We start from the raw sequence: 22,616 nt of genomic DNA on the forward strand, positions 1-22,616 counted from the left end.
ACACAAAGGGTGCCTGCAAGCCCAATATCCTGTTGCAAAGAATGGCCAGCCAGGTGATTCAGGGATGCCTGGAGAAAGCAGGGCATGGAGTGTATTGTCGAAGGCTTTCACCGCCAAATTCCACTGGTTGGGTGGGTTTTCTGGGCTGTGTGGCCGTGGTCTGGCAGATCTTGTTCCTAACGTGTGAGCAGCAGTGGCGTAGGAGGTTAAGAGCTCATGTATCTAATCTGGAGGAACAGGGTTTGATTCCCAGCTCTGCCACCTGAGCTGTGGAGGCTTATCTGGGGAATTCAGATTAGCCTGTACACTCCCACGCACGCCAGCTGGGTGACCTTGGGCTAGTCACAGCTTCTCAGAGCTCTCTCAGCCCCACCTACCTCACAGGGTGTTTGTTGTAAGGGGGGAAGGGCAAGGAGATTGTTAGCCCCTTTGAGTCTCCTGCAGGAGAGAAAGGGGGGATATAAATCCAGACTCTTCTTCCTCTTCTAACATTTTGCCTGCATCTGTGGCTGGTATCTTCAGAGGTGTATCACAGAGAGAAGTCTTCTCTGTGTGATACACCTCTGAAGATGCCAGACACAGATGTAGGCGAAACATAAGCAACAAGATCTGCCGCTTACAGCCACACAGCCCGGAAAACCTACCACAACCAGGGAGGTTTTTAATGAATGCCGTCAGTATCACTGACTCAGATAGACTCCTTCTGAGTATGGTGTTTCCATTTTAGCTGCTGCAGCTTTAACTGCTGGAGGAGCAGGGCATGACTGTGATAAGTTTGGTGATTGACTGCCAGACTGGAAGCATGTGATAAACATCCAAGGCCATACACTGTGCTTATTATACCATTCTTGCTGCATGGAAATCTACCCTGCAAGAACTGTGTTGTCATGCAATTCTGCAATTTCACTACACAGCCCCTGTGTAATGAGATCCATGCGGCAGATCTGTTGCATGGCTTGCAATCACCGAATACAGCAAGTTTGGAGGATCAGAGTCCCAAGCAGTGGTGGGATCCAAAAATTTTAGTAACAGGTTCCCAGGGTGGTGGGATTCAAACAGTGGCGTAGCGCCAATGGGACTGGATGGGGCACGACGGGGGCGTGGCCGGGCATTCTGGGGGTGGGGCGTTGCTGGGCGGGGCTGTGGCAAGGAAGCAGCCGCTGCGCCAGTCCTTGGGCGGGAAACGAATGCACGCAGGCGCAGGCTGCCACGCATGCCGGTGCACCTCCTGCTAGACTGCTTCAAGTTCTGCGCGCTCCTGCTGAGAGGAGGGGCTTAACTCAGGCAAAAATCACGTGGCAAAATCACCAATTAGTAACCCCCTCTCGGCACACACAAATAATTAGTAACCTACTCTCGGGAACCTGTGAGAACCTGCTGGATCCCACCTCTGGTCCCAAGGCTTTGGATTCCTAAAGAGCAAAAAAGTCCCAAAAAAGGCTTTGGATTCCTAAAGATGCAATAAAGATGCATCTCCAGTTAAGAGCTATAGTTGCTCCACGTTTCAAAAGTGTGATGTTGCTACGCTAGTGACAATGGCATCACCCCAGGCCGCTTTTAGCAGGAGAATCAATTTAAGGAACTCCTAAAGGGTAGAGGGGGGGAAAGCTTTAATGTGATGAGGCTTACATACAGCAGGGTCCTGAGGATCGATGCAAAGGGAGTAACTCCGATGCCTCCCGCCACACAGAGGCTAACCTCGTAATTGAAGGATTCTTCAAAGGGACTCCCAAAGGGACCGTCTACGTACAGCCTGCGGAAGAAAGAGGAACATGGTGGTTGCTCTTTTTCTCTCTCCTCCTAATTGTCGAGACAGTTCTTTCATCTATTGCCAAAAAAGGTATCAAGATAATATCCTAGTTTTAACAAAGTGAGTATAATTTCATATAAATAATGGGTAACTCTGATGCTTTATATCACAGGTGTCAAACTCGTGGCCCTCCAGATGTTATGGACTACAGTTCCCATTGTCCCCTGCCAGAATCATGCTGGCAGGGGATGATGGGAACTGTAGTCTATAACATCTGGAGGGCCGCAAGTTTGACACCTGTGCTTTATATGATGCCTGTCTATCGGTGTTTACGTTTCTACCTCAAGCCCATGTACAGGTCCTGCAATTAATCTACCTCAGGTAAGCAAGAATGTGCTCACTTTATGTTAACTGCTTTGAATCCAGTCATTTTCTTTTTGCTAAATCTTGACTAATTTCCCCCCTTGAATATTACAGCTCCCATCACACATGGCTTTTGTTTACACAGGCCCATGATCCCTACCACAACCTTTTTGGTGGAAAACCTGGATGAATCTGACCCATAATATACAGTTTATATTTTTTTAAAAACCTGACTTTTGCACCAGAGATTCTCCCTACAATAAATGAATAAGCATGTCAATCGTTGTTCCCTTTTCTAGAGAACACACATTTTAGGCGGTGTGGGTTGAGGCTGGGAGGTGCAGCATTTCCTCCCTCACTGTCCTCTCCATAAGCTGGAAGAGATCCCACGGACAAGATGGCCGCCTGACCTTAAGAAGAAGAAGAAGAAGAAGAAGAAGAAGAGAAGAGGAGAAGGAGAGAAGAGAGAGGAGAAGGAGAGAAGAGAGAGGAGAAGGAGAGAAGAGAGAGGAGAAGGAGAGAAGAGAGAGGAGAGAGGAGAAGGAGAGGGAAGAGGAGAGAAGGAGAGAGAGAGAGAGAGAGGTTTGGGTTATGTTACCTTTTCTCTCCTGCAGGAGACTCAAAGGGGCTTACAGTCTCATTGCCCCTTCCCCCCTCACAACAAACACCCTGTGAGGTGGGTGGGGCTGAGAGAGCTCCGAAAAGCTGTGACTAGCCCAAGGTCACCCAGCTGGCATGCATGGGAGTGCATAGGCTAATCTGAATTCCCCAGATCAGCCTCCACAGCTCAAGCGGCAGAGCTGGGAATCAAACCTGGTTCCTCCAGATCAGAGTGCACCTGCTCTTAGCCACTACACCACTGCTGCATAGGTGGAGAAGGGGTGCTTGCACTTTATCCCCAGGAGGTGGTCCAGCGATCCTAGTCAAAGAACAGGCTTTCAGGTGGTCTTTTGTCAGGTGGGCAGGTACGGAATCAAGTAATCAACAAAGAAAAGAGCTCTACTCGCAGTTTCCAAGTCACAAAGACTTGGAATATTTTTTTTTACTGATCACCCTGAGCAATTGAAGATTGCTGGAAGTGACACCGTTCTCATTTAAGATTATTATTTGGGCTAAAGAAGGAGTGAAGCTCGGCCAAACCAGAACAGACTCACCCGAATGATGCTGGAATCATATCTCAAAAGAGCTATCTGCTCTAGTGCACATTATACACATTGATAGCATGGGATTTTTCTCTGTGAGAGCATAAGGTGAATTTCCACATCAAAATTTTCCTGACTGGAAAATATTCTGTGACTAGATAACACTGCGATTTTGGCTTTGATTTCTGAACTTTCTCTGGCGTAAGCATATAACAATAACACAAGAGGCATTATGTTGGAAACTATACCCAATGTCTATTATAAATTTTATAGATATAATCTTTCGGTTAATTTAGGCGATCAGTAAAAATATATATATTCTTTGTGATTTGGAAGCCATGGGTATGGATATTTTCTTTGTCAATTACCTTTGTCCAGTCCACTTTTGGGAGCAACAATTAGTAAGAGGTTAAGAGCTTCGTGTAATGCAGGAGGAGGGAACAGGGTTTGATTCCCAGCTCTGCCGCCTGAGCTGTGGAGGCTTATCTGGGGAATTCAGATTAGCCTGTGCACTCCCACACACGCCAGCTGGGTGACCTTGGGCTAGTCACAGCTTCTCGGAGCTCTCTCAGCCCCCCCCCCATCTCACAGGGTGTTTGTTGTGAGGGGGGAAGGGCAAGGAGATTGTAAGCCCCTTTGAGTCTCCTTACAGGAGAGAAAGGGGGGGATATAAATCCAAACTCTTCTTCTTCTTTGGGGATTTGGCAGGCCACTGGGGCTGAAGTGGCTGCTTCGGAGGGGGGCTTTTGCAGCCACAGGTTTCTTCGTGGTTTTGTGTGTGATGCTCCTTCCCGCTTTCATTTTTCTGCTTCATTCTGCAGCATCTTCATGAACTGCTCTTCACTCTCTGGCTTGCTCATTTGCAAGATGTTCTTTGGCTGCTGTGCCAAAAGCAGACCAAAGCAGAGGTGGAGCTACAAGGGAGCCAGGGTGTGTGCACGTGCCGGGGGGGGGGGGGGGGCAGCAAAAATTTCAGGTTTGTTTTTTGTATTTTTTAGTGTTTTTCAGTTTTTCCAGGGGGCACAGTTTTTAGGCTAGCAGCCCCAAAATTTTCGGGGGACTCTCCTGATGATCCCACCCAAGTTAGGTGAGATTTGGTTCAGGGGGTCCAAAGTTATGGACTCCCAACGGGGGTGCCCCCATCCCCCATTGTTTCCAATGACAGCTAATAGGAGAGGGGGGCTACACCTTTGAGAGTCCATAACTTTGGACTCCCTGAACCAAACCTCAGCAAACCTTGCTGGTATTATCAGGAGAGTCTTCTAAAGATACTCTGAAATTTTGGTGCTGCTAGCTAGCCTAAAAACTGTGTCCCCTGCAGGCCAAAAACGGGAAAAACAGTAAAAAATACAAAAAACACACACGAACATGGGGGGGGGGGGCAACAAAACTCAGATTTTGCACCGGGCTTCATTTTCCCTAGCTATGCCTCTGGACCGAAGTCAGCATCCTCTTACAAGAGGAGAGCCAGCGTGGTGTGGCAGTAAAAAGCAGGTGGACTCTAATCTGGAGAACCATGTTCTATCTATTCCCTACTCCTCCACGTGAGTGATGGACGCTAATCTGGTGAACTGGAGGAGGCTGTAGAAACCAGGTTAACACAGAGCATGAGGAATCAATGGAATGGAATGCTAAATTTGCTGTGTCGAGGCATGGGACACCAAGGTTCGACTCCCCACTCAGCTGTTGTGCTCCTAAAGCAACCAGCCTATGGCTCTCTTTTGTCAGATCTTGGATCTAAGAAGGGTTGGTCAAATCAAATCAAATCAAATACCTTTAATGGCATATAAATAGAACAAAAATATAATATCACAACCTTCCTGTTAACACAGTTTAGAACAATTTAAGATTACACCGTTTAAAAATTTGGCCACAGCTTCCAGCACCTTACAGCAATGACTGTTTAAAAGAAATATAACCTTCCATTTATCAGTTGTATGACATATAGTAGTCCTAATTATTTATGTAGCTTTGGCCCCAATTCACAGTTCATACACAGATCCACTCAACCAAGTAGAGGGAAGCTGAAATAAATGTACAGGTAAGGAAGGCCAATGTTCAGGATTTGCTCCTAAAGCGCTGTTCTATGTACAAATCCAAAAACCTGGTGACTGCATCGTTTGCATCACTACTGGAGCTGTCCAACAGAAAAGTAATCTTTTGCAAGTCAGATGCATACTCTTTTTTGAATAGCAGAGGTGACAGGTATTTGACTCTGGGTCCTGTGTAAAGTGGACAATAAAGTAAGATATGATCTATAGAGTCTACACAGTTCCCGTTGCATATGCATAGCCTTTGGTGGTAAGGGGTTTTAGTGAATCTCCCCGTTGATACGGCTGATGGAAGGGCATTGCAACGGGCCAACATCATTGCTCTACGGAGCCTGGGCACGGTTATCTGGTGCAGGTACCGAGCCCCCCCGTTACCAGTGTAGGTGATACCCAGAGCTAAAGGAGAGCAAGTCCTGGCAGCCTTTTCGAGTAGGATCTGATGTTCCTGGTCAAACAGCCTTCTCCTCAGAAGCTGGAAAATCTCTTTGGATGGTAACATGGCCAGATAATCCAAGGAATAGCCTAATTTGTTAATTTTTGTTTCTATGATGCCCCACCATTCCGAGTGACAAGAAGTCTTGAGGGCTTTATATGACAAGGAGGCTGCATCGTGGTTGAAACAGATGCGCAGCCAATATTTGAGCGTGGCAAGCCATGCTCTTGTCTCTAAGAGATGTTGCCCAGTTTCGAGGCACAGGGTGGCGTAAGGCACGCAGTGAGGCATGCCCAAAAGTTTAAATAAAAAGCGAGATTGTACTCGCTCAGCTGTGTTGGACCAGGAGCCTATCCAAAGTGGGACTCCATATAATAATTGCTGGGCCACCTTGGTGTTAAAGACTTTTAATGCTGCAGGCACAAATTGATGGCCCTTGTTATAGAAAAAGCGTAAGATTGCTGATACACTGACCATGGAGTTTGTAACAGCATGGTCTCTGTGGCTAGCCCAACCCCCTCTATAATGGAGGTGCACTCCTAAATATTTAAAGCATTTGACCTGTTCCAATTCGTGCCTTCCTAGCATCCAACGGGATGGCTTCCAAGATTTTGCAAACACTACAACCTTCGATTTTTGAGAGTTGAGTGTCAAGCCATTGATTGTACAGTATCCGTTGCAAGTTGCTAGGAGTCGCTTCATGCCGATTTTGGTATACGACAGCAAAACTGCGTCGTCGGCATATAGCAATAGGGGGATTGGATGTCCATCTAGGTTTGGGCAGTGTGAATTTACAGATTTAAGTTTACTTGCTAGGTCATTTAAATAAAGATTGAAAAGAACTGGTGCAAGGACACAGCCTTGTTTTACTCCCTTGGAGATAGATATTTTGGGTGTAAGCGATCCCTCCTGATTGCATTTAACTTGACAGACTGTGTTCTGATGTAACACCTTGATTAGGGAGATCAATCTATTCTCTACACCCATTTTTCCAAGTTTAGCCCATAGCTTATCTCTTGGGACAGAATCAAAGGCCCCCTTGATGTCCAGGAATGCTGCATACAATGGCCTTTTGATTTTGTTACAGGTTTTGGTTATTAGTTGGTTAATGACCATTATGTGGTCAAGGGTAGATTTACCTTTGCAGAACCCTATCTGCTCGGGTCCTAGAACTCCATTTGAGACGACCCAATTGTTCAATCTGGTTAGTAAGAATTTAGCATAAATTTTTCCCGGTATTGATAATAGACTAATTGGCCTGTAGTTTTCTGGAGCAAGATGGTCACCTTTTTTGAAAATTGGGACTATTATAGCCTTTGTCCAGGCCTCTGGGATTAAGCCAGTTTTATTGATTGTTGTAAAAAGGGAGGCCAAGAGTGGGGCCCACCAATCCACGTGCTTTTTAAATATCTCAGGTGGTAATGCATCGGGGCCTGGCGCCTTACCTGGCTTAAGTTGTTTAATCATAGACTCTACTTCTGTTGGGGTGACTGTAGGCCAGTCCATGGGAATATCAGGAGATGGCAGGACTTGAGTTGTGAGGCCATACTCTTCAGCACTAAAAGTGTTCTTGTAATGCTGGTACCAGGCCTCAATTGGGATGCCAGCGGACAAGTTGTTATTAATCCTAGAGCTACTGGACACTATTTTCCAGAAAGATCTGGTGTCATTGGAATTGGTGGCCTGAATGAGTTTTTCCCACTCTGCATTGATAATGGACATTTTAATGTCCTTTAGACGCTGGCTAAGCCGTTTTTTAATTGAAAAATATGTATCGGGAATAGAAGGCTCATTATTAGCTCTCTGCCATGAATACAGGGCTCTAAGTTGTTGTTTCAGATGTTGACATTCCTGGTCAAAGGCATCTGCCTGGGGTCTTTTTACTTTCTTTGGCTGATGGATGATGTTAACTGCGCATAAGGCATTAATGTGCTGTACTAACTCTTCATATAGGCTCAGCAATGATTCCGGAGACTCATTTTGTATTATTTTGGAGTGTATTTCTCCGAAGGTTTGGCTGTCTATTAATTCACAGAGCTGCTTCTCTGTTTGGGGAGACCCAAGATTTTTAAATATGGGGGAGCCTAGCTCTTTATTCTTCTTGAGTGGGTGTGTGTGATTGATCCTCTGCAAGCCTAATTTCCTAAGGGAGGAGCTGAAGATACTCACTAGCACTATGGATACCCATTATGGAAGTCTTTAACTCTGCAAAGAGGCTTCAGGGGAAACTATAACATAGTCTTATCACACTACAACCTCTTAAGTAGAGAGGAAAGTATATTCTCCGGAATGTTTGTATCTCCATGAGGTCAGCTCAAATATATCATGTCACAGAAAACCCACTTGGACCAGCTCCTTGCACTGAGTGATTAATTATGATTATCCTCTTTCTCGAAAATTCTCAAGTGAGAGAAATATACTCAAGGTAACTCTTCTATCTAAACCCAATTCTGTAATGAGGAACCTGGTTCGCTCTGCTCTCACTCTAGCATTGGTAAGCCACTCTTGCCAGGAGAATATAATTAGAGGAGGAGTTTCATTTTATTTCTGGAATCTTCATGTCCCATCAGTTGCAGCCAATTCCTTGTATCCTGGCAGCGCTCGTAGTCAGTAAAAATAAACATTAACTGCTGAAAGAGTATAAGCTCCCTATGATAATAAAAAGGCTCTAAAATATATTCTCAACATTTGGGAGCTATGTGACTTCTAATATCGAGGCGGGAATCCAAGAAAAAGGCCAGCCTCCCTAAGCCTCCTCCCTGGGTTTTGTGTGGCTCATGGGCTGGGCAAGATCAGATACAGTATAGCCCTCTAACTGGGGCTTAGATAGAGACCATAGGGACTCTTTGGAATTATGATGAGGTTGAATCCTTTAAGGTAATTTTAGGTAATCTCGTTATTTTTAGCCTCCTTTGGACCCCCATCCTAAGCAGAAGGTTCCCATGAAAGGATCTTGATATTAGGGAAATGGGTGAGCTTGAGGAGTCTGGGCTGTCAATCCATTTCCCACTCAGGGAGGTCCAGAGAATTAAGCATCAAGAGAGGACACTTACCTATTAATTCTTTTCCCAGGAACCTTGCTTTCTCCCGGATCTTGGTACATTCTGCCCTCTTAAGCTCTCTACTTACTCTCACCCTCCTGCACCCTGGAGGGAGTAGGGATAGAGCCTTCTTAGTAGCAGTTAATCCGGTTGGCAGAGCTCACCTGGGGGTTCAGGCTCCATGTTAAGTTCCAATAGTTCCTGTGCCTCCAATGATTTCCCACTCTCTCCAGCTAAAGCAATTTCCTTAGGGGTAACCCTGGCTTAGGGTGCAATTCCCACTTCAATATCTGCTGAGTTCTCTTTGAAGTTCTTTTTCTTGGCTCCAAGCTAGTTACAGGGGGGAGTAAGCCCCTGGCAGGGAGAAAGTCTCCTGGCATTGGCACCCCCATCCAGGGCCAAACTGTGGGCTTATTCAAATCAATTTGATTGGTAAGTAAATATAAAGTAGGATTTTCATCCAAAGCTCCTTCTTTAAGGGGAGATGTGGGCTGGGTGGCCTTTGTGCCTAGCTTCTCCCCAAGGATTAATATTACAGGATGACAGAGGGACTTGAAATGACAGCCCCTGCTTGGAATCTGGTCTTGCTTTTATAAGCTATCTAGTCTGTTGGCTCCTCAGCTCTTTGTCTAGAAAGCTCTATGAAGAGTGGAGTTCCCTAAAGCTGCTTAATTTGAGATGCGATAAATGGCAAAAGGCTCTCTGGTCACACAAGCTTTGGAGGATTTTGGTGAGTCTGTGACTAGCTTTGCCCCTGTGTGGGCCGTTCAAAACAATCAGGAGGGCTCTAAAAAAAAAACTTATTGGAAATGTAAGCAATGGAGATGGGGCTAGCTGGGACTTTCTTCCCAGGGTCTTGGAAAACTGAAAGCTGGATATATCCCCTTAGAGGCAAGAAACCCTTTGTTTCAGAGTGGGGCTTTCAGGACTGGGATTGTTTGATGTTTTAAAAGACAGGCATCACCCTTTGGTTGTGCCCCCATATATTTTAAAGTTTCCACTGATATTGTCGATCCCCAATCCACCCCTACCCAATGGGATCGAAGATGGCTTTTAACAGAATCCTGGAATGTTGTCCAGGTTGGTTTGAATCTTTTGAATCTGTGGAATCATCAGATAGATTTTGGTTTTCTGATAGGAAGGGATAATTTACAGCTTGGCTCTTTGCTTTCTGGGCCATATGCAGGGGACTCCTGGATGGAGAATGAGGAGGGGCTACCTCGGAAGAGAGTTTCTATTCATTTTAGAGTCTAAAAAGTCTGAGTTCCCTATAGACATGCCCCAAGTGCTCTTGGTGCAATCAGTTTGCCCAGGCTGGATGATTCCAGTGTCCACAGGCTGCCCCCCTCTCCTCTTGTGAGTATCTCCACATGGGGCAACCTGTATTTTTCTCTCCAAGTGCTCTCATTTTGCACCATTTGTGCCTTTTAGGCAGGAGCAGTTGCTAATTTCTGCCTCTTCAAGCATTTCCCTCATCTGGTGGAATGGCAGCGTCAGTTGGACAAAACAGGAAAACCGATTGGAGAGCGGCACCCAAGAAGGAAATCCTCCCATTCGTAGCTTTGTTTAGCTTGCCGGGAGTGTAAGTTCCTCAGGCTCTCTCCTACTGCTTCCTATGCGCTTATCCTGTAATTAGATGTGGCTTAAAAAAAAAAAGGAAAAAGCTATTCCTTTCCTCTCTCCTTCTGAGATTAAAGTCTCATTAATACCTCAAAGGTTCAACATGTTAATGAAACACCTACTTCAGCAAGGTAGTAAAACACTGAATCCGTGGAATGATTCCAGGGCTCTCTTCCACATTGTTTTCGTGCATATGGGCTGTAGTGGCCCTTATTTTACTGTATTAAAACACCTCTGTGTGGACGAGGTGGTTGGGGGAAGCCGTGGAGAGATATCTCTCCTAAAATTCCTTTTGTATATATATAAACACAAGTCCGTGAGTAAAATATCAAGAGCACTGGCCTTGAGAGATTATTTCAAGCTGTTTCTGGCTTTTAGCCCCGTGAATTACTATAAAAGGGTTTAAAAATCCGGAGAGAGAAAAGTAACGTTACCACTCAGACGCCATCTTGGGTTCATCTTTAGTTGGGTGAAAATCAAGGAAGGCTCTGCAGAGGACGGCAATGGAAAACCCCTCTTACTTTCAAAGCTTCTTCCTGGGGTTGCCATAAGTCAATTGTGACTATGGCACATACATGCACATGTGTGTTTTCAGGTCTGATGTAGTTTGGTCTCCCTGTCGGAAGGCACATGCCTAAAACCATGTCCTAAAAACTGCCAGCATGTTCCACTTGGCTGAAAGCGCTCCAATTTCCTAATACCATCCCATTATCTTCCTCTCTGCTCCGCAATTGTCTAATTTTTCGTTTGTACGCCCCGCCATGTGTTTTGAGCTGTTGTGTTAGAATAATTAACAGCCCTTGAGTCTTAATAAGTGTAAGAAAATCAAATGAGAGCCACTTCATTTGAATTAGCATGCGAGAGGTTATTATAATTCTAATCCCTTCCTAATTTTTAGTATGCGAAAATCAGGGCTTTTCCGGGACAGAGAAAGATTGCACAGCCCTGGTTTTTTTTCAGCAGTAGTGAAGTGTAAGAACAAGGAGTCTTCCTGAGACATCTTGAAGATTAATTTAAAACAATGTGACAGACAATTGGTGGCCCTTATGAGGGCAGCGTCCTGGTCTGGATGGCCAAGGCGAGCCCGATCTTGGCATATCTCAGAAGCTAAGCAGGGTTGGCCCTGGTTAGTATTTAGATATGAGACTACCATGAAAATCCAGGTCATTACAAGGAGGAGGAGGAGGAAGAGGAGGAGGAGGAAGAGTTTGGATTTATACCCCACCTTTCTCTCCTTAAAAGAGACTCAATGTGGCTTACAAGCTCCTTTCCCTTCCTCTCTCCACAACACACACCTTGGGCGATTCCCCACTGCAGAGTCGACCTAGGTTCGACACGGTTCCTTTAACTGGTACTGACCTAGGGTCGACTCTCATCACTCCCCACAGCAACTGAGTTCAACTGGAACCAAGCTCAGAGGGCGGGATCATCTTCGGTACCTCTTTCGCTCCTCGTTCCTGATTGGCTCTTGTTTTACGACGGGAAACGTGAGCGTGCATCCTTTTAAAAAAAGTTTTTATACGTCGCAGCTATGTAGAATTGGCACCAAAATGTAGATATGTAGATTTAACTACTAAGACCATGGTTGTGATCATCAGAGTTTCAGTACCTAGGGAAGTTAAATTTAAAAAAGGCTTGACTTTTTTCACTGCTACTCAAGCATCATGCATGTCCAAAACATATTTCTTGGATTGGCTTGGAACGGAGGAGTCACTGACGTGATTTGATTCCCCTCTGTCTAGCTTCCAACTGAGTTTGACCTAGGTTCGGGGGAAAAGTTGTACCTCAGAACTGGAATCAGAAATTCCAGTTCTGAGGGGGGCAGAATTGAAATGAACCCAGGTCGAACTCAGCGGCAGTGGGGAGTTGCTGGGACAAACCTAGATCAAACCTAGGTCAACTCTGCCAGTGGGGAATCGCCCCTTGTGAGGAAGGTGGGGCTAAGAGAGTTCCAAAGAACTGTGACTCTGGAAGGAAGGCAATGGCACTCCACCTTCATTGTAACAGTTTCTTACATTGAAAACACTACTGGGTTGCCATAGGTCAACTGCAACTTGACGGCATTTTACACACACACACACACTATTATTATTATTATTATTATTATTGTTGTTGTTGTTGTTGTTACTATCGTTGTTGTTGTTGTTATTGTTATTACTATCGTTGTTGTTGTTGTTTTTTCATTAAATATCCTACCATTCCCAACTGAAGCTGGGCTCAACCCAGCGTACATACAGGTTAAAAACATGAAATGAATAATAATTTCCAGAAAATACTAACATGTAAACTGAACAACCCAAGTAGATGGTGAACAAACAGCAACACACTCCAATCCTATGATATATATCCTCCCTACCTTGACACGGTCCCTTTGCTAAGAACTGTCCAAACATGGAAAGAGAAGGAGGAGGAAAAGAAGGGGTGGGGAAATACACAATTTAAGTTTGTTTTGGTCATTGGCACTTGGGAGGCTTGCAAGATGGAATTGGATAAACCGGTGTCCTCAACCAAGAGCCCAATGGAACATCTCTGTCTTACAGGTCCTGTGGAACTGTTCAAGGCTCTGCAGTCAATTGACAGAGTGTCAATTGACAGAGAGTTCCACCAGGCTAGAGGCCAACCTACCATTCTTGGGGTCGGGGACCACGAGGAGATGACCATTGAGCATGTGCATCAGTGCAGAAAGGTAGGGTATAAATTCCTTCCTGAGACCAGTTCCCACTTTGCTAAACGAATGTGGCACAGACACTCCATATTAAATAAACTTCAAATCTCTGTGAAGACTGGCAACCATAGAATCATAGAGTTGGAAGAGACCCCAAGGGCCATCAAGTCCAACCCCCTGCAATGTAGGAACACACAATCAAAACCCTCTCTCTCTGGGACTGCTTATAAATCTTTGCTCCATAGAATCCAACCGACTTTGCTGGCAGTTAAAAATGTTGTCCACTTTGACCACCAGAAAGCTATACTGGAGATCATGGAACCTTCATGAACAAATCCCGTGTGGAACACGGGCTGCAATTAGGAGGAACAGTGGGAAAAACTGAGCAAAAAAAAATGCTTGAATCCAACCTAATCCCTCTACTTATAAACTGGACTTCCAGAATAGAACCAGCATAGTGGTTAAGGGTGGCGGGGCCTAATCTGGAGAACTGAGCTTGATTCCCCATTCTTCCACATGAGTGGTGGAATCGATTTCGAATACCTTTAATAGCATATAAATAGTTTAAGATTAACATTGCAAGGTAATAACAGCCTTTACAACTTCTGACAAGTTAAAATAACACCATTTAAAAATTTAGCCACCGCTTCCAACAGCTCGTAGTTGTGGCTGTTTAAAAGATATATAAGCTTCTGTTTATCTGTAATGCCTTCACTTCCATGCAGGAAGGGGATTATGTGCTTCTTCCTACCTAACTCATAAAAAGGACCCAATGTTCAACAGCATATGAGATACTGTTTCCACAGGACCCATGCCACACAGGCATTTCCTTTCTTTATGTGGGATTCCAAGGTGGCGTCCAAGGCTAAAGGAAGAAGGCACGGCATTACACCTAGCTAAGGTGATTGCTCTACGCCACCGGGCCTCAACCAGGAGATAAAGGTACTGGGCTACAATTAATCTATCCACAGGTATTCCCAGAGAGATTGGGGACCAGGTTTTATTAGCTTCCTCTAGCAGATGTTGAAATTCTCTATCAAAAAGTCTCTTCTTGATAGCCCCATAGACCTCCTGCTCTGTTAACATTAGCAGGTCCTCCAAGGAAATGCCCAACTCATTAAGTTTGGCTTCGATTTTAACCCAGAGTGGTGGAATCTAAACAGGTAAACCAGGTTTGTTCTCCCACTCTTCCACATGAAGCCTGCTGGGTGACCTTGGGCTTGTCACAGTTCTCTCAGAACTCTCACAGCACCACCTACCTCACAAAGTGCCTGTTGTGGGGAAGAGAAGGTGATTGTAAGCTACTCAGAGACTCCTTAAAGGGAGAGAAAAGAGAATAAAAAAACCAGCTCTTATGATGATGATGATGATGATGATGATGATGATGATGATGATGATGATGATGATGTTGGATGATGATGATAACAAAGCAGATGATAAAGGTTTTCACAGTCCCCTCTTCTATGCAAACCAGTCATGAAATCAAACCAGGTAGGTGCCTGTTGCGAAAGGCAAAGATATCTCCTGATTTTCCACCTTGGTGCCTCTAGCAGGTAGCTCATTGTGTGGTAGTGGGGGGGGGGGGGGGGGGGAAAAAAGAAACAGCCGCTTTTAACGGGGGAGTTATTTGGCACACGCTAATTATTTTCCTACTTCACATCTGTAGCAGCTCTTGTTTCTATGACTATCTGATTGGATTGTTAAGTTTCTATTAGGCATTTCTCCAGCTTGGAATGGGTCCAGCTTAAGGACGATCTGTACAAATCCTTTCCTTTGAACATCAAACGCATTTTCGTCCCAGCTAAGGAGAGCTTGTTGGATTTTCTATTCTCTTTTGTTTCCTTTCTCTTGTCGATCTTATGCACTTTGGGGGTGTTTACTAGTATGAGGACTAAATTATAAGGAAGAGATCAGCACAAAACCCCAGCAAACTATTTTGTTTTGGATTCCATTTTCACATAAGTTGGTGAAATTTTTCCACTGCTCTTTACCACTACCCCATGCTCTAGATCAGCCATTCTCAACCAGGGTTGAGAATGTAAGGAATGTAAGGAATGTAAGGAATTCCATAGACGCAGAAATAAAAGGCTTTGGGAGTAAAAGTCCATTTATTAAGACATCTTAGAAAGCTCAAGTACACGCAGTGGCAGGAATGACACTTCCCGCCCAGGAAGAATAGGTTATGCAATACCATTCACCCCATTCCCCCTTCCTGATTCCCATGGGAACGGAGACTTCATCTCCTCAAGCTGAAAGATAAAGTTCTCCGCCGATGCATCTGGCCCATCGCCTGGGCTGTGGAATGCACTCAAGGTTACTTCTCTACCATCAAACAACCATTGAATCCTTCTTTACACTCTGCCTCCCTAAAGAAGACCCCCCTTTCCCCCAGGTTTATGCGGAAAGGCTGTGGAAAGCAGAAATAAGGGTGGGGGGCTTCAATGTTTTCGGAATAAAACCCATTGATTATACCCAGAGGAATATCCCACCCAAGACTAAATATTGCAAGCGGCCATGGCGATTAAAGCCGGTAGAGTCCAGGGACAGCGCCAATTTCTGTGAAAGTGCTTGTGGCCATCAATAATAGTCGGAGGGGCCTCCGCTGGTCGCAAGCCAGGCATCTGAAGCGGAGCCTCTTTGGAGCAAGCTGGAATGGAAGACAGGATGGATGTTACTAAGAGAGTTAGGGTAAATCTAAGCTGGCAGTGACATCATTAATCACTTCATAGTAATCCTAAAGTGTCCCACAAAATCTCTTTGCCAAGTTTGGAAAATTTATGCACGCCTCTGGAGATTTTTGTAGATAAATACACCCAGGAGCCCACACGCAGAGGGAAATCTGAGCCGTAAGCTTATCCGCTTTGCAGTTTTTGGGAGTCCTTTTGCTTGCTGTAAGGCATGTGTCTGGACCGGACTTCCATCCCTCGGCTAGGGATGAAATCCATTGTTGAAATTCCAGGGGTCCAAAGCTAAGCCGCGAAGTAGTTGTGGGCAACGGCGGGAAGGAGCCAATTGTGACTCAGACACAATTTCAAAGGGGTTTTCTTTTGTACTACTATGAACCCGTAAGATTGTTGTAGGCGCACTGCGCGAACGGAATAAGCTCGCACCAATTGTCTTTAGTGGTTGGTGTAACAACGTAAATACTTGAAGCTCCGTAGGGTTCTGTTCGCTCTTCTCCGCCCTCGCTCGTCACTTTGAACGCAGGGCGGCGATTAGGCCATGGCGGCCCCTAACAACCCCAAAACGCCTGGTCCAGAACTTTCTTGAGATGAATTGGGGCCGCATGGGTCGGAGACCACCTTAACGGGGCGAAATGGAGACGCAAACATGTTGAAACAAAACAGCCGTACAACTTAGGAGCCGGAGGGGATGGAAGCACATGGAATAAAAATGGGCTTGCTTAGGAGAATAAATAAGTCTACCACCAACCCATAAAACCGTGTTAAGCCATGACTTTCGGCAAATCTGTAATGAAATCCATGGAGATGACTTCCCAAGGGCTGGTAGCTACCGGAGAGGCTCTTTCAACAGTCCATGGGCTTTCCCGGGATGGTTTTGGCTTCTGCACAAAACCTGAAGCAGCCTTTTAATGTAAGCCTCAATGTTCTTTATGCGCGATTGCGCCGGCCACCCAGAAACCAAGCCGGGCCGGCTAAGTGCAGAGTTTTCAAAAGCCAAAATGTCCAGCCGAACGGGCATCGTGGGCAAGCTCGTCTAAGAATCTCTGTTTGGCGGAGGGGAGGTATCGTGACTGAACATTCCCCCCCTCCGCCAAACTCCATTCTCCAAACGCACCTGGGAGTCCCCTTCGGCCGCTTTTGGAGGCTCTGAGTGCAGCCCCGCCTTCCCTCCAATTCCCCCCCCCCGTGAGGAAAGGAGAGAGACGAGACTGGGAACGTGGGGTGGAGGAGAGGTGGACGTGCTTGAGATCGGGTGACAGCCAACCCCAAATCTGGGAGTGGGGAAAAGAACAGTGCGTGGAATACCATCCCGCAAGGCAGCTCCACCCTCCTCCCCGGGTAGGGCGCGTAGGAGCGCGCCAGCCAGCTTCATTGTTGGTTTTCCCAGGGAAAAAATGGACTGTAAAAGAGAAACGAGAAAAGAAATCGGCCCAACGAAGTTGTTTTTTTGACATCTTTGAGGGGGGTGGGTGAGCTGCCAGGCTTTAAGGATCCGACCTAACTTGAAAAGGGTGCTTATCCCCCTCCAGCCAGGGTGGCCAAGTGGAGAGTGCTGCTTTGATGGCCGTGAGTCTCCTCGGTTCCCACAGTCCAGCAGAGTTCGGCACCAGAGAATTCTTAGGATAAATAGGCTACACGGAACCAGCTCTACCATCTTTTATTTTTCTGCAACAGGGCTGCCCCCCAAGTGCTTTGGTCCGAGAAGGCCCAATGGAACCATAAACGGGAGATCTGGGTCAGGGTGCTTTAGGATAGGTTCTGCGGTAAACGCAGATTTTGTACAGCTTGAAAGTGCTGTTTGGCCCCTCAGACCAGAAAAGGGGGGCCCCGGGCTATGGCCCTTTTGACAGTGAATCTTTACCCTTAGGTGCGTAAGCAGGTCTGTGAGAGGGAGAGTCAGTTCAGCAAATTGGGGTATAAAATCACGATAGAAATTAGCAAAACCAAGAAAACGACTGGAGTTCTTTGCGGTTGGTGAGGGGCAGGCCATTGGAGGACTGCGTCAATTTTTTTAGCAGGATCCATTTTTTAAGCCCTCGGCTGAGATCCGGTAACCCAAATAGTCAATGGAGGTCTGATGAAAAAGCAGCATTTGGAGAGTTTGGCAAAGAGAAGGCTACCGTTGCTCAAGCAAAGCGTTTCAATACCTCTCGAACCAATATTTCATGCTTTCTTCTATAGTTTGGGATGTAAATTCCAAAAACGCTCATCTAAATACACAACAACTCCCTTTGTACAGTAAATGCATGGAGAACTTCGTTGATAAAGGGCGCATGGAAAGCTCCAAATTCCCACTTATAACCCGGAATGGCATTACATTAAATATTCAAACTGTCCAAACTTTTGTATTAAACGCATGATCGAGGGTGTCTCAGCGATCCTTCAAAGCAATTCTGACTCTGTAGTAAGCTTCTCTCAAGTCTAATTCTAGCTAAAAATGCGTCCTTTGCCGAGTGCATCTAAAAGGTCCTTTGATCAAAGGCAAAGGATATTTATTGGACAGGGAGACCGCGATTGAGACCCTCGATAATCCGTGGGCAAAGCCGTGAAGACCCATCTTTTCTTTTTTTGACAAACAAAACAGGAGCAGCGTGTGTGTGTGTTTGGTAGCCCGGGCCGTATGAAACCTTGAAAGCAAGGTTCTTGTCTAAGAAGGTGCAGTTCCTTCTCCTCTATTGGGACCTCATGCGGTAGAATTCTACCTCCTTGGGGCAGTTAAGCTCTCCCTGGTTGTATGGGGACGATTTTACAGTCAGTGTACCTTCTGTGGGGTGGCAAACTGATGCAGCATCTCCTGCTCCTGAAAAACTCTGGCTAGGATCCTGATATGCAGGTGGGATGGGGCTCAATAGAACTGAGGAGCAATCGCACCTGAGGAAGCCAGAGAGGGGTGTGTGTCAGGAAGACGTTGGGTTTTCTTCCCAATTCATGTGTTCACGCGCAGGGAGTGGTCAGTGAATTCTAGGATTCTTTCTTTCCAAATGAATTTTGGTTCATGTAACAATAACCAAGGCATGCCCAAAACTATGGAGTGTTTGGCCACTGGCGCCACAATGAAACTAATTTTCTCCCAATGGTCGGGTTGAATCCTTAGCGGAGCACCGGCTGTCGTGTTTTGAATTGGGCCGGTCCTTCGTTTCCGAGGGGCTGCCGTCCATTTGGGTGAATGGTATGGAAGCTTTGCCGGGGGAATTCGGGTCCAGACCTAGCTCCTCTGCCACCTGGGGCCGCGTTAAGCAGTGGGAGCAGCCGGAATCCCACAAGGGCCGAGGCTATAATCTGGCGAGTGTGTTAAGCGGGGTTGGCACAGAAATGTTTGAACAGTAATGGGAGCTAGCTTGCCTTCTACTCACCGCGTCAGGAAGTCGTAACCGGCCCATGTCCATAGGGGCTGAAGAAAGACAGACAGCTAAGCTTCTTCCTCCTCCTCTGGGTCACGCTTTCGGTCACCCGGCACAGAGCGAGTTTCAGTGGGAGGCGGCCCTGGAGCTTCTGCGTGGGTGGTTTTAAGCAGACGGAGTAGCGATGGAGCTGGAGCGGTGTTGGTTTTGCTTCTTGGGACGGTTGGCTGGCTAGATGACCTGGCCCCTCCCGCAGTAAAGACATTAAACCCAAAGTCGGCGACGGGCGCGCTTCCAGAGGTGGTTTCGGTGAGGAGCTGGGCTGGAAGGCTTGATCAGTGGGACACAGTGAGTGGTTTTCGAGGGCATTAAGGCGGGCCTCCTTGACGAAGGCGTATTCCAAACGAGACGCCACTCTGAGACCCCAAATCTGGATCCAATCTACAGTGATACGGCAGCGAACCCGAATTAAAAAACACCGCTTTCACGTAGCTTGCTATCCACAGCATCCTAGAAGTATTCGCATTTCATGCGTTCAGGCCACTCAGGAGGAAAGTCGGGCAGCCGCCGCATCAAATTCCACGCCGGACAAATTCTGCGGTAAACGGGCGGCTGGTCCTATGCTGGATGGTTTTCTGATGGTCGCGGATAAGGCTTCATTCTCGGCGCCTTCTGGATCTTGAAAGCTGCCAGCTCTCAAAGCTTTGGAGGAAGGCGGGCACATGCAGCGAGTCCTCATCCTGCAAATCCAAAGATAGTCCACGAACCGAGGTGCGGCTGCCACCCATCTAGGACTGGAGCCGAATGTCCCGTATTTTCTCGCGTTCAGAGCCGGGTATAGGGATCATCATGAATGCTTCCAAGTGGGCATTGAGTTGCAAGTGATGAAGCAGGGAAAGTTTAGGAAGCGGTCCCCATCAAAACGGGCTGGGTATCCGGGGCCGAAAGTAAGCCCCGTTCCTGACGGCTCTGTAAGCCTGCTGGGGAGGTGGTTGCGCTGGATTGAGCAGGGTTGGGCAGGCAGCTGTTATGCATCGGGGGGGGGGCCGGAATCGGGGGCGCTTGGCGGTGCCTGGGTGGCAGGACTCCAGGTACGTGGGCCCCTACACCGACATGACTTCAGTAACAGGTGATAGGGTTCCAACTTGGGGCCCCCTGGCTCCTACTGCCTCCTTAGTTCCCTCTCCAAAGCAGCCAGCTCCCTCTCCTTTCTATGAGTCAATGCATCGTTAGTGCGCGTGCAAAGCAGCTTTTTCTCGCCCTAATCCCTAAGCAGTTCGGGTCCCGTTTAAGAGGCTTCAGTGCTGTTCACTTTGCGTCGCAGCCAGAGCCCTGAACGCCGCTTTCGCGTTACGTTGTAAATCCAGTCTGGACCTGTCTCCAGGACCTTTATCATGGACTCCGACAGATTCTGGGGCATATTGCCGAAGTGGAAGCGCTGGGCTTCTTTGGCACTCCGGTCCAACTCCGAGCTGGACTCCCCTTTCGCTGTTGCTGTTCCCGGTCCCTCTGCAGGGTTTCGCGCTCTTGCTGCAATCTGTGCCCGTTCCTCCTCCCATGGCTGCTGGCGTTCACGGGTTCCATGCCGCTTTGGGCATCTCGAAGTCAGCCTCTTACTTCCTCATCCCAGTCTTCTCGATGGGAGAGGAAACCCCGGTCCGGCTGGGAATGCAGGCTTTCTTCAGACTCTTCGTGCGTCAGGGCGAAGCGAAAGCCCTCGGAGACTACCCCTCACAGTAGCCCGCCCAGTAGCCACCGGGTGGCTCCCCTCGAAGGCATTCCTGCAAGGTCGCGGTCGCCGGACCGGGATAGGGGTCCGATTGGGAAGCGATAATGGATAATTCCCCTCCCAATTCCCAGAGTTGGAGTCCCCCGGTGTCGCTTTGGACGGGCCCCAGTAAGCATGCCGCGGTGGTTCCTTGGGAGCATCACCAAAATACGAAGTCCAGGAATCGTTCAATGGATTCCTGGGTTGTCGCATTTGTGTGGTCAAGCCCGTCTCCTCCGTGACAAGGTTGCATCTGAGGTTTGTAATCCACACGGGTAGAACGGGTGGTAGAGATCCGTTCCACAGGCGCTCGATCCATGGACAGCGCCCCCAAACGACTCATGGAAGTCCCCATAAATGCGTGTCGTCACTGGTCCCTGCGTTCCAACGGAGTAAAGGAAGACTCGTGCTGATATCGGAGGACGGCGAAGAGCTCACTCAGCGAGGCCCGTTCTCCTGCCGGTTTCTCTAGATCCAGAAGGGAAAGGTCGGAGCCCTCTTTAGAGCTACCGCACCTTCCGTGACGCTGCAATATTCAAGAACCTCTCGCCATCGCAAGACAAAGAGGTCCACTGCACAAGAATATAGATGAATTCAGGGATTCCTGCCACAATGTAAGGAATTCCCATAGACGCAGAAATAAAAGGCTTTGGGAGTAAAAGTCCATTTTATTAAAGACATCTTAAGAAAGCCTGCAAGTACCGCGCGGTAGCAGGGAATGGACACTTCCCGCCTAGAAGCACAGGTATATAATACTCATTCTACCCCATCCCCCCCCCCTTCCTGATTCCCCGCAGGGAACGGAGACTTCATCTCAGCGCAAGATAAAGTCTCGCCCGATGCATCTGACCCATCGCCGGGCTGTGGAATGCGCAAAGGTTACTTCACCATCAACACTCCATTGAACTTTTTCCTTTACACCCTGGTACTCACAGGGTGCGTGGAGAATGTCCCAAAGAATTGCAGCAAGGCAACACTCCACTGCGTCTCCCCCTCATTTTTGTGGTGTCTCCCACCGGCACCAGCAAGGACATGGAAATGGCCCATAGGGCAGGGCCTGCCACAAGGTCAGCAACCACCACCCCAGTGCTACCCTTCACCCTGGGAGGGGAAGGTGGGGGTTGTGGCAAGCAGGGGCAATGGGAGGGGAAGGTGGAGGATGGCGGCAGGGGTACCGTGAGATATGAAGAGTGAGGTCAAGGGTACCCTGACCTCGAAAAAGTTGGGAAACACTGCTCTAGATTGACTTCCCCAGAGCTTTGCTGTTAAATACTCAGCCAATCAGGAACAGAGGCGTAGCTCCAAGGGGAAGGGGGGTGTAACGCACCAGGCACGTGCCCCTGTGGGGTTCTGGCGAGGCCATGGCAGGGCGTGACGGGGCATTCCAAAGCGGGGAAGGGGCGGAGGATGCACCAGTGCACCGGGCACTTCCCCCCCTTGCTACATCTCTGATCGGGAGCAGGACAATCTCTACACAAGTAAGGAGCCACACATGTGGAAACAGACACAGTGGTGTTGCTGAGTGCAGAGCATTTCAGGATGAAGGAAAAAGCGTATCGTAGGCCAATTATGGACAGGGGAGCTTACCTCCTCTCTGCCCTGCCGTGGTATCAGGTATGCAGCTGAAATGCTCTTGCTTTCCATAGGGAAAGCCAAAAGCAAGAGCAGGAGATACGCGGCATTTGCTGTGTACCACTTCTGCTCTCTATGAGCAGCAACCTCTTTTTACATCAGAACAAGGAAGTCTTCTGCTCCAGG

At 47.5% G+C, this 22,616-nt stretch overlaps 1 protein-coding gene across 3 annotated transcripts in view; it reads right to left on the minus strand.

Moving 5' to 3' along the window:
* LOC125431982 (NADPH oxidase 4-like) overlaps nucleotides 1-22,616 on the minus strand; it is an 81,526-nt gene that overhangs the window by 25,520 nt on the left and 33,390 nt on the right. For 2 of the 3 annotated variants that reach the window (XM_048495248.1, XM_048495249.1), the window contains exon 2: nucleotides 1,634-1,753. The exons of the other annotated variant lie outside the window; for it this stretch is intronic. In XM_048495248.1, coding sequence (XP_048351205.1) covers nucleotides 1,634-1,753 — 120 coding nt within the window. The remainder of the gene's footprint in view (nucleotides 1-1,633; nucleotides 1,754-22,616) is intronic. 3 annotated transcript variants of the gene reach the window in all.

The sequence above is a fragment of the Sphaerodactylus townsendi genome, linkage group LG04 (assembly GCF_021028975.2).
Source record: "Sphaerodactylus townsendi isolate TG3544 linkage group LG04, MPM_Stown_v2.3, whole genome shotgun sequence".
NCBI lineage: Eukaryota > Metazoa > Chordata > Lepidosauria > Squamata > Sphaerodactylidae > Sphaerodactylus > Sphaerodactylus townsendi.